The following is a 12,697-nucleotide window of genomic DNA, read 5'->3' as shown; positions in this document are numbered from 1 at the left end:
CTGTGGGGATTCTAGCATGATACGGTCTCCCCTGACCACCAACTGACCTTCATGACTGATATCTTGTTGTTCTCCCTCTTCTTATCCTCCTCCTTCCTTGCCATCACCAGGGCGATCCGCCGCTCCTCCTCCTGGGGATACAGACACATATACAATACTGGGACGTATGCAATACTGGGCCATATGCAATACTGGGCCATATACAATACTGGGACGTATGCAATACTGGGATATATGCAATACTGGGATATATGCAATACTGGGACATATGCAATACTGGGATATATGCAATACTGGGACATATGCAATACTGGGACATATGCAATACTGGGATATATGCAATACTGGGACATATGCAATACTGGGACATATGCAATACTGGGATATATGCAATACTGGGAAGTACATGTCCAAGGTGCTATGTGTGTTGTAAAACCAACCAGTCCATACTTACTGTAACAATATGGCTGACATATTGCCGATGTGACTTCAACTGTGAAGTCACTGACTCTATACTTACACTGACTCTCTTCATGTCTAGCTGTTTGATCTGCTGCATGTGTCGGAGGACGACCTGTTTGTAGTACTGATCCTGGGCAATGGGGTTCCCATCCAGGGAGATCTCCGACAGACTGGTGGACTCTCCCAGACATGATATGTCCTCAAAGCTGAAACACACCACTTCCTGTACAGTACTGTACTTTGCCTCCTGTCTGACGAACCAGTGCAATAGATAACAACAAAACTCAAGAAATATTTGCTTCTTTACTGCAATACATTCATCCCGGGATGCCACAGCCAAGTGTCGCAACGCTGGTCACGGAGAGTAGGCAGATGGGTTTACCATGTTCGGCTGCTTGACTCCTGAGTTTCTGTGGGTTTGGTACTGCCCCACACTGAACCATGTGTATCACATGTGGTGTCTCCGTCGGCAAGTGACATGACTCTGGTCGAAGAATGCCTCTGTTCACCTGGCAGTGTTTTGATGCCCAGTAGGACCAGATGGAAATGTGAATGTTAACCTTCTAGCACCCCACTGACAGCTTGGATTGTATACTCCCCATGGAGCTGAGAATGAAATTTACGTCACTCGATCCATTGACCAGGGTAATATTGTACTGCTTTGAGCATGTCCCTGTGAGGTGTGGAAATATAAGAAAACACAATGCCATTTACTGAGAAAGTGATATCCCAAATATAACATGTGTTAAATGTGGAAATATGGCCTCAAATAAATGCACTTATTATCATTAATTATTATTATTATTATTATTATTATTATTATTATTATTAATAATAATAATAATTCATTAATAAATTATTATTATTATTATTATTATTATTATTATTATTATTATAGCTCTATACATTTCTGTAGTACAGCAAAAGCATGTATGTATCTCCAACTATGAATACAGAAACAGACAATGCTAGCAGTAAAGGACAGTGCCCTAGGATATATTCGGAATATTATCCTACGACACTGCGCAACTGTCACTGTGGGCCTGCAGGTCAGTACAGGGATGTGATTAATGACACAAACAAACACGCTACTGTCTTCAGCAGAGCCCTAGCTTTCAGTTTGGAAACCCTTAACCCTGCCATACATAAACCACAGGTAAGGCAGACAAGACATGTTGTCTGGAAATGGAACAGTAGAAGTCTACAGGAAAACTGCTCAGATAAAATGCAAAGAGGTGACGTGGGGACCATTGAGACTGATGTTAGTTGTGTGACATTGGGAGATGTGTGATAATCAATCGTGTCAGACAGAGGATATGTAGATGTGTGATCTTGTAGTCACATGTGTGACAATGACACAGGGTTTTATACGATGCAGAATGTGCCTCCAGTATGCAAAAATATATAGATGCTGCAAAAAATAATATATTGCGTACCGAGGGTGCACAATAATATTCATTTTACCAAATTCTTAACAAGAATATATTAACGTTTCTGTAATTCAAATAATGTTTACATTTGAGAGTACAGTACACAACACCATTTCATTACTTTACAGGACTCTCATATTTCCTGTAAGAACCCTTTAAACTAGTAAGTTGGGGCCCTCTGGTCATATAGTATGGTCGTCAAAATCTATGTTCAATTTCACTGGAGATAGAGGCTGAGACAAACTTACTTCAAGCCCAAAGAGGTTACTCCATGTTTTCGTGCTAACTAGTAATTACTTCACTTCACACATCAAAACATCTAGTCCCCTCCAATCAGTTTAAATCCCTATGACTGTGGCTAGCATTCTCCCTGTGTGTGCCTGACAGTACCACATTACCCGGTCTCAGTAGTCAACACTGGAACTCCATGAATTATTCACACAGAGGGAACACAGCTCTTGTGTGATAGATGATTCACTGCAATACAGTAGGATATGTAGAGCTGCATAATATCTGTAGTGTTCTGTGACTTGGAGGCCCATTGCAATAGGGAGAAAGAGACAGTTCTCCCTTCAAAAATGCTCTAAGGTTAGAGAGTTTGTAGAGAAGTTTGGTGTTTTACAAAAAGTCCCTATGAAATGTAGGACCCATCTGGAGCAGGTTTTCTCTTTCTTACTAAATGTACAAGCCCACTGTCATATGATGTCAGGTCCAAGATGGACAATGAAACCTGTAAATCCTCATCAATTAACCAGTGGTTCAACATCAAACTATGCAGATATTGAGAAGGACTACTGGTACATGTTCCATCATCTTCCCGAGGCAAGGGAGTTAACTAACTTTAAAAGTCCAGTCTCCACCCTTGTCAAACTATGCTGGAATTCCTGGGCTCGATCATAGCGCCATGAGTTATGTCCCTTTCTATGCCTCTCCTATGGACCAATCAGATTCCTTCCTTATCACTTGCATTTGCTCCACAGAAAATGGCGGCACCCAGTCAAGATGATCTGATCGATAATCAATATCTATATTGTGATAAAACGGGACTTACATCGTTCATCAAATCACGTGAGCACCTTCATTAAAAACATGAAAAAGATTTGAAAAATATGTGTTGACAACAACTTGGCGACAAGTGCACATGCTTTGCAAATCCTACAATCGACCAAAATCTGCATCAAAGTTTATGAACAGGATTTCAATTTCATTCCAAGATTTTGATTGGACTATGCATAGACTCGTTAGTCCAGGCAAAATGAAACTCCATAATACCAGCCTAGTTCGGCAAGGGTGGAAATTGAACTTTTATAGTCAGTTAAAGGGGCACTGATCTAACGCCATTCCCGGGACTGGTTGTTGCCTTTGTTATTGTTTTTTCCACCGTGAGTACCCGGATGATACGCAACGCAACTGAGCGTGACCAGAGACTGGGCTACCGTCTGCAAGGACAGCTAAATAAACTTGGCGGCTGGAGGCAATATTTGTTTTACGCATTTTTGCATAAACACTGATTGGTTAACTGTGATCTATAAAGATTCGACAAAGGGCGCATGTTAAATAATTTCTTCAGCCTAAACAAACAGACAAAGGCGATTACTACTCCCTTGATGTCATACACGTTTTCTCGTATAACCCTACACTTGTGTATTTGTCGTCATTCACTTGATGCTCAGTTAATGAATTTATTACAGGTACAATTAGTGGTAGCACCACTTAGATTACCTGACAAAGGTTCTCATTTGGCATTTATTGTGTCGGGGGTAATTATTCAATCTAAATCCAGGTTTGAAGTGAGGTTATGTAATATGCACGTGGCAGCCCAGCAAGAGATGAATGATCAGTTGATTTACTTTTTTTGGTAAATCAACGGATCGTTCCTAGTCATCAAAGGATTAACAGAAAATACGTTGATTGATTAATCACTGTTATCTTGCACAGTGGATATGTCAAAAGTGAGTGTTTACATGTCTAGGTTTACTAAAACAAAGGGAATACACTCATATCATGGCGTGAAGTGCCGATGTAAAAACAACATACAATTTGTTCAAAGGGTTAACTGATAATACGTTGATTGGTTGCTCATTGTTATCAAACTCAATGGATTTTTTAGGAACCGTCGACTTAATGAAAATAGTTGTCACGTGGCCTTTCTCAGCCGACCCTTGAGACTTGACACCCGAAACGATATATATCTTTTAGAATATTTGATAGTTACAGAGACACGTGACATCGAATAAGTTATTTTGTATAGCTGCAGACGAGTGGGATATTATTCCTTTGTGTGGATATTCACGGATACATTCCTCGAATAAGGAAGCTGCCTATTTATACACATACATTTGGTAAGTTGTAATTATGGTATTTGCATTTTGTTTTCCTTCATTTGAACCGATTCGTTCTTGTTTTTCTACGTCTTGGTTGGGAAATTCTTCAATGCGCGATAGACGTTGTTTTCACAGGTCATTTCCTTTGTAAGCGTGTATAGATTACCGTCAATTTGTAAAATGTGATTCTCTCAGGCAATTTTTAAAATGTGTAAATATTTCAGTCATTTTGACTAAAAATCTGTCCAGATTGATTAAGACGATCAAAGGGGCCTACAAACATCACAACAGATTATTATGTAGGATTAGAAGCCAAACAACATAGACATGTACTTTTCAACGTAACATTTTCAGTCTCTTGGTGATGACATTAAACATCAAAATGTTTGGAATTCGTTATCATAATAATACAGATGGAAATGTTTTTCAGTCACTTTGTAAAATAACTTAATATTTAGACGTTTAATAAATATGTTACACATTTTGACAGTAAAATAATATATACACTATAAAAAAAGCAATGCTCAGGTGAAATATTTACTTTGTGTTGCAAGTCAAAATAGCGTAAATGAAAATCGCAAAATTACCAAGCAAGTGACTTATCAAAACTTCGTCACCATTACCGATGCTACCCACAAAGATGCCTACATTTCCTTATTATCTCGAAAACTGTATTTCATTTTGTTGATCAATGTGACCATACGCTCTTATTACTACCGGTATCCATAAAAGTGACTAATGCGCTTACGAATGGCGCAACAGAGGTCGCGAGCTGGTCTAGATTTCTGCTCTACATCCGGGTACTCACTGGGAAAAAACAATAACAAAGGCAACAACCAGTCCCGGGGAATTGCGTTAGATCAGTGCCCCTTTAACTCTCTTGCCTCGGGAAGATGATGTTCCATGGTCTGGTGCCTAATCCAATCTTGGTCCCATGATTAGTGCGAAATTGTCTTTGTTTAACTTGTTTAGTGTTATCACCAGCTTTTGAAATACAGTCAACTACGGTTATAACAAACTCTATGGGACCACTAATTTTAGTTTGTAATAACCATAATTCCTTGTAAGCACACATACAACAAATGGCCAGGACTAAAAAATAAGTTTGTTATATCGGTCAGTTCATTATAAGCGTGTTCGTTATAAACATAGTTTACTGTATCGTGTCCATAATGAAACAGGAGAAGACAACCTAAGTTGGTTTTACATCCAACTTGCCTCGCATCTAATCACTCATTAATGTTTCACACATCTATATTCTAGTTTACCAGCATGACAACACATTAAGTGGACTGGGAAATTAGGACATTGATTAATTACCTGTCCTGAAATATGCAAGGTCTGTGGCTTATTACTTTAGACACACCCTTTAATATTTCAGAACAGGTAATGAAGATGTTCCCGAGATGGTCTTCCTCCTGTTGAGTAGGTCGGGGCCTGGCATGTACAAGTTGCTGTCATATACAGAGCGTGACACCAGGGACACAGATATGCTGTGAATCTGATTAAAACTTTCAAATACAATCACCATTATCCAATTAATTTTGACATAAAAATATGCATGAAAACTTTCAAAAACCCAATGCCATATAACCGTGCATAATTACCCAATGTTGCTTTCTTAGGTTGCGTAGAAACTAAACATTTTTGTCCACTAGTCCCTATAATGATAACATATAGAAAAAACATTATAAATGGCTGGATAGTTTTGCAAGGACTACAGGACTAGTGTCGATTTCTAACCCTGACTTGTATTTCTGTATTGTTCCTTCATAACTGATTGAATGCAGGCATAACATATACCACTCAAAAGAAGTTAAAGATGATCCTAATTTTTTTCATATGACAACAGTTCATCTCTCATTGTGACATGGATGTATTATGCTGACTAAGGGCTTCTTTATGGTCACATTTCTGCAGCGGAAGTGGGAAATCTCTACATTGCAGTTAGTGAGTGTGGTTTTACGCCTCTTTTAGCAATAGTCCAGCAATATCACGGCGGGGGACACCAGAAATGGGCTTCACACATTGTACCCATGTCGGGAATCGAAGCCAGGTCTTTGGCACGACGAGGGAACCTCTAGGCTACCCGACCGCCCCTCTACATTGTAAAGATACTAGTAGGGCTGGGACGTGTAACTCGGGTACCCGGGTCGGGTGGGAACTGAGTAGGACCAGGGTACCCGCAGGACTACCCCGACCCGTGGTTAGTCACCTGATATATTGTTTCATGACAAAAATTCACCATATGACTACATGGTTACACAACAATTAAGTCTCTAATGTTTGCATTTCTTCATGACTATGAACACGTTCCTTCTGACTTAAAAATATTTGAACATAGCTAAAACTTCAGTCAACTTCAGTGTATGCATGACCACATTATACGTGTATCTAAAAACATTCTGCCACGGCTACTGTCAAACTATTCCCAATCAGACATTTTGTACCTATCTCTTGACATCAACAGCAGGTACCCGGGTAGGGTTGGGTAAATGGGGTGTGGGTACTCGTGTAGTAAATAAGGACTCGTCCCAGCCCTAGATACTACGCTTATCTCCATTCTACCATGACACAACGACAAAACAAATGTGAACACTTTGGTTACAGCAGCAATAATCAGTAACATGGCATCGGTTGAGCTTAATATTTTCAGTAGGTTGAAAGGGCAAATTCAGGTATCAGTGAAGATCGGTGTTAATCTGCATTCCCCATGTTATGTGAACCACTACATTGAGACACAACAACATCAAGTAGGCAGATATCCTATAAGCAGTATTCAAACTGACATCCCTACAGAACATGAAGCAACCCTTGCAATGTTTGGTTCCAGATTAAACAGCATTATTATGATGTCATGAAGGTCTATAGGTCTATGCATTTTCATTAAAGGTAATGCGGTCATCAGCAAAATCATGGGCTCACATAGATTTGATACCTCTGATGGACCAATCAGAATGAAGGACTCAAAAATGTCATGGTAGAATTTTCTTCTGCAGTATTTGAATCTAGCAACCTATTAAACCTACTTTTTTATACACGAGGACAATGATGGCCAAAACTGTGGTCATGGCATCACCTCCCTCCCTCCCTCAAAAGTCTGAAGTTCTACTTGGCCTCACGCTACCTTTACACTAGACAAACTGACTGCCCTTCATCTTCGCTCATAATTTTGAGTGAGTGAGTGAGTGAGTATGGTTTTACGCTGCTTTTACGGGGGACAGTGGAAAATAGGCTTCACACATTGTACCTATGTGGGGAATCAAACCAGGGTCTTCGACGTTACGAGCCAATGCTTTAACCACTAGGCTACCCTACAGCCCCTTCATAATTTTGAACACAGTTTACCTAACTAATGTACTCCTGGGTTTCACTCAACACAGAAATGGGCATCCAGTATGCACAAATGTAAAGAATGGACGCAGAGAAAAAACATATTGCTTCCCAAGCGATGCACAATGATATTCATTGTGCCAAATTCTTGACATGAAACATAAAGGTCCTGTAAATAATGTCATTATCAAATTTTCCAGTACAGTACACTTCATCATTTCATTATTATACAGGACCCTTTAAATACATGATAGGGGTTCCTCTGGACCCCTGGTTTTGTAAGCCAAGGTCAAACTCTGATACTCACTAACAGATAGTGTGGCAAATGGGACAGGGTTGGTCCCTGGCTAACTTACTGTCTGGATGCCGTTGGCTTCATGGACGGGAGGCTGGTCACACGCTTCCACACTCTCTGCTCCTTGTACCTCCACATGATTGTCATCGCGAGCCCGGGACACATGCACAGTAATCCTCACCCCACATGCAGGAACTATGCACTTTCCTCTCTCCCAGTGCTAGAGGACCGACCTCAGGACACACGCACAGTAATCCTGTCCACTGTCCACTATACACTCTCCCAGAGCTACAGGACCGACCCCAGGACACATACACAGTAATCCTGTCCACTGTCCACTATACACTCTCCCAGAGCTACAGGACCGATCACAGGACACATACACAGTAATTGTCACCCCACATGCAGGTGCTATCCACCAGACACTCTCTCAGCTACAGGACCACCTCCAGGCACACACACTGTTTATACTCTGGCACAGTCCACTGAAGACACTCCTCCCAGTGCTACCAGACATTCACACTGTCTGTCACTAAAGGTCCTTTAATACTAAAGATGCTCTCGGCAGAATGCAGTATAAATTCCATCCCAGGTCACATCACTGACCGCATCAGTAAACAAAACTTACAGCAACTGTACGTATGTTGAGGACTACATTCAGAAACGTCAAATCTCGTTGAGTCAAATCCAATATGCTAGTTGACGTGAGCATGACATCACCCACTCTCCACTCAAGTCTTCCCACAGTGGAACTAAACATTCAGTTCTTTTTCAGTTTTCCTATCCATATAATTCCTGATTTCAATCTGAAATAATGATTAAGCCATTAGCCCCAGTAACATCAATACACCAGAGCTAATGTCACATCTTCCCCACAGAAACACTGTCAGCCCAATCAATCATATCCTGTAGATTCCTGCTACTCTCGCAACACCATAAAGAGGCCAAAATGAACAACATTTGATTGAAATTCCAAGACCATACTAATCCTATAAAGAGTTAATCAATACCCAAGATTCCTACAATCAATACAACCGCTTGGTGACATGTCCCCTATCAAGTCTACTGTAAACACCAGGGAGCCAAATCTTGTGAGTGTAACTATATGCCTGCTTAATGTCAACAATTCTGTTTAATAAAACTTCTCAGCCTCAAGTGACAGTAAACCAAATTTAATATATTTCAGATAAAGATCACTGTTCAATAAGAATCAGCGATGATCTAGAGGTTCTAACCCCCCACTGTGGCAGTATAGCCCCTTGCTTAATTACAGCCATCAGAATGAGTCCTGATGTCAAAATTCCCTTTCGAATAATTCAAATGAACTGCCTTCAAAGAAGCAGCCACTTCTTACATGTAATAACTTCTGTATTAAATAGCAGACATTTGATATGCTAAAATGACTTCAAATGAGTTTTATAACAAATCACATTTTAAGCAAGTTGCATATTTGATGTAAAACAAATTTTCCTACTTTTGACAGCCAACATGATTTATCAGAGGGTTGTTCCCAGAGCAGAAGAAAACATCCTCCTAGTACAGCACATCACAACATACACCACAGCTTCTAAAGGTCCTTGTGTTACGACACAGACAGCTGTACACAGAAATCATTCCCCGATACGCACCGTAAACTCTCTCACTGGGTAGCCCAACAACTGAGTCATCTACTTACACCTGGCTTGTCCCTAAATCCTTCATTCACAAATCACCCAAACTGATATGAGACAATCTCCATTATACCGACTGCAGATCCACATGGACTGCCTTCAGATAGCCATCCTCTGATACCAAGTATCAATCATCAATGTGGAGGATTCAGTATATCTTACAAGGCCAGAGACATAAGACAGCTTGCCTACCTGACAGATCCCCAGGTGCCTACCTCACAGATCTTCATTTACCTACCTGAAAGATCCCAGTTACCTACCTGACAGATACCCAGTTACCTACCTGACAGATCCCAAGTTAACTACCTGACAGATCCCCAGGTGCCTACCTCACAGATCCTCATTTACCTACCTGACAGATACCCAGTTGCCTACCTGACAGATCCCGATTTGCCTATCTGATATATCCCAAGTTAACCACCTGACAGACCCGCAGTTCTCTACCTGACAGATCCCAGTTACCTACCTCACAGATCTCCTGTTGCCTAACTGACTGGTTCTCAGTTGCCTATCTGACAGATCCCAGGTGCCTACCTGACAGATTCTCAGTTACCTACCTGACAGATCTCCTGTTGCCTACCTGACAGATTCTCAGTTACCTACCTGACAGATCTCCTGTTGCCTACCTGACAGATTCTCAGTTACCTACCTGACAGATTCTCAGTTGCCCTCCTGACAGATCCCTAGTTGCCTGCCTGACAGATCCAAAGTTGGCTATCTGGTACATCTAAAGTTAAATACCTGATAGATCCCCGGGTGCTTTCTTGACAGAACCCAAGTTAACAGCCTGACACATCCCAAGTTAACAACCTGATGGATTCCCAGTTGTCTACCTGACAGATCCTCAGTTCTCTACCTGACAGATCCCCAGGTAAGTTCAAGACGAAGCCTCCCATGTTACTTCTGTGTTCTATATAACAGCCTACACACAATGCACACAATACAGAAACAGTCCCTGTCCAAAACCGGTAAAATGGTCTGAATGAACATGGCCATATCACATGACATTAATTACAGGTGTGACCACTCGCTCAGGTGACACGAATTCTGTGACAGTTGAGTCCAACAGCTATTGAACACCACCCATCTGACAGCAACACACTGTATGATTCTTCCAAGCCATGCAAGCACCACATGATACCAGGTTATACACACAACCACCTGTTCATATTCAACAGCAAACACTGACAATCAACAAGACAGAGTTCCAAGCCATAGAGGTAATAGCCTCTTCATTACTCTCCATACACCTGCAACAGGGTCTGCCATTCATCCACTCAGGAACAGGACACGGCTTCCACCCAACTTGTCATGAACAAGCCTTCCCCCAACACACAGGCTAACACAATAACTGACAGCCCCTACCCAGTCCTCTCAGTTCAACGCTATGTTCCTCAGCACAGCCAGACCAGCACACGCTACACCCAGTCTACTAGTTGTAGTTGTAACGGTGCCGGCGGTGGCACGTCGCCTTGTGGAGATAAGACACGTGGTGACAACGGTGGTGGCAACTCCACACTCCACCTGCTACTACCGCTCTACCTGCACCCGTCAACCATGCAGTGATAAGTGTTCCTCCTTCACACTAGTGTCCACAACAAACACATGTGACATGTATATGGAAGATAAAACACAAGATTACTTGTAACAAGGCAATGGTGAGGGTAGTGACTCCTCCAGCTTGACAAAATACTTTGGTCACAATCAAGCAAATCTCATTCTCAACCTCAATAAATATCACAATAATAATTATACATTTGACTGTAATGTTAAATACCTTCGTATCTCTGTAAGTTCAAGAAAAGGGAGGACAGAAACTAATTTCAAAGACTTACAGATGTTTAAACTTAGTGTATAAGTTAATATGAATTAAAATCCATTTTTGTTCCCAGTTGCTATTTAAGAATATTGTGCAATATTAACATGACATCAACAGTGAGCAACTGCGTAGGTCTGTTAATCCCTTTGATCTAGATCACATACTGAGTCAGATAGTTTCCTTGCAGGATACAATCAGAGAATCAATTAGAACCAGATGCAAAAATAAAAAATTGAAATGTGCTTGCACAACTTGTCAAAGGTTACAGAAACAGATAATGCAATCCTGTCGAAAAAGAATTTTGAAATCAATACCCAGGGACACCTGTTTAGCAGATAGCTTCTTATCCATGCGTTTTTAAAATTCAAGCAAAGGGCATTATAAAAAATAATCGACAAAACATCAAAGAAATTTAGCTAGGAGTGAAAATCAGATCAGTTGATAAATGAACTTATAAATAAAATCTCTGTTTGTACAATAGAAATGTAAACAGGACATCGAGCCATTGAGATGACTACAAGAAGTCTATAAAAGCCGTAGAACCTTGATGGTATAGAACTCCTAATCCACCACTGTAATCCCAGCATATATCAAGATTGGAAGTTTTAACACATGCTTGTGTGATACACTACCAAACAAACCCCCACTCTGACAGTAGTCAATTCTCCCAGGTACATGGCCGCTCTACCTGAGGCACAATGTAATTGTATTAACTCCGAGGCTCCTCACGGAGTCCAGTGTTGATTGTCTGTGTGGGAGACATTTAGCAGGCTGTCTTAATCACAATCAGTGAGGTGTGAGCAACTTAATCATGTGAGAAACATGTACTGAACTTTACTACCGTAAACCCTCCATTTAGAGGTCTGCATTCAAAATATATATACTAGGCTGTTGTATCACAATCAGTAACCACAATCATGTCAGCAACATGTGCCTTAATCCACTTCTGTAAACCCTCCATTTAGAGGTCTTCTTTCACAATATTGGAATAACTACCTTAGCAACCTGCTTACAGTGTAGCTAGTTATAAACTATTTTGATCACATGTGTTGTTCTCTGATAACATTATTACTGTTCTTTAGAATGCTTTTTTCTACATTATGTCATATTCTTAAAAAACACCATAACAGAACCAAAATTTATAATATTTTCTGTGTGTTCTCAGACACAACTAACTTTACAAACAATTCGCACCACATAACTGAGTGTTCTTAAACAACACTGCAAATCTTAACAGAACACAATTTTGATTACATTACATTCCTACAACAACAATGATGGGACGTCCTGAGATCCACTAGTCCTACTGGTACAGAGTATCAATAACAGCTTGTCAATACAACCTTTATCAGATCAAAGGCGCC

General features: G+C 40.6%; 1 protein-coding gene across 3 annotated transcripts in view; it reads right to left on the bottom strand.

The window, feature by feature from the left end:
* Positions 1-12,697, bottom strand: part of LOC139448021 (leucine-rich repeat-containing protein 49-like) — a 66,715-nt gene that overhangs the window by 10,084 nt on the left and 43,934 nt on the right. For all 3 annotated transcript variants that reach the window (XM_071229628.1, XM_071229555.1, XM_071229702.1), the window contains 2 exons: positions 521-668; positions 48-131 (listed from right to left, as the gene is read on the bottom strand). In XM_071229628.1, coding sequence (XP_071085729.1) covers positions 48-131; positions 521-668 — 232 coding nt within the window. The remainder of the gene's footprint in view (positions 1-47; positions 132-520; positions 669-12,697) is intronic.

This window comes from Haliotis cracherodii, unplaced genomic scaffold (assembly GCF_022045235.1).
Source record: "Haliotis cracherodii isolate W230 unplaced genomic scaffold, xgHalCrac1.p SCAF_1, whole genome shotgun sequence".
Classification (NCBI taxonomy): domain Eukaryota; kingdom Metazoa; phylum Mollusca; class Gastropoda; order Lepetellida; family Haliotidae; genus Haliotis; species Haliotis cracherodii.
The sequence above is the reverse complement of the archived record's forward strand: the minus strand, read 5'-3'. Positions and strand labels throughout refer to the sequence as shown.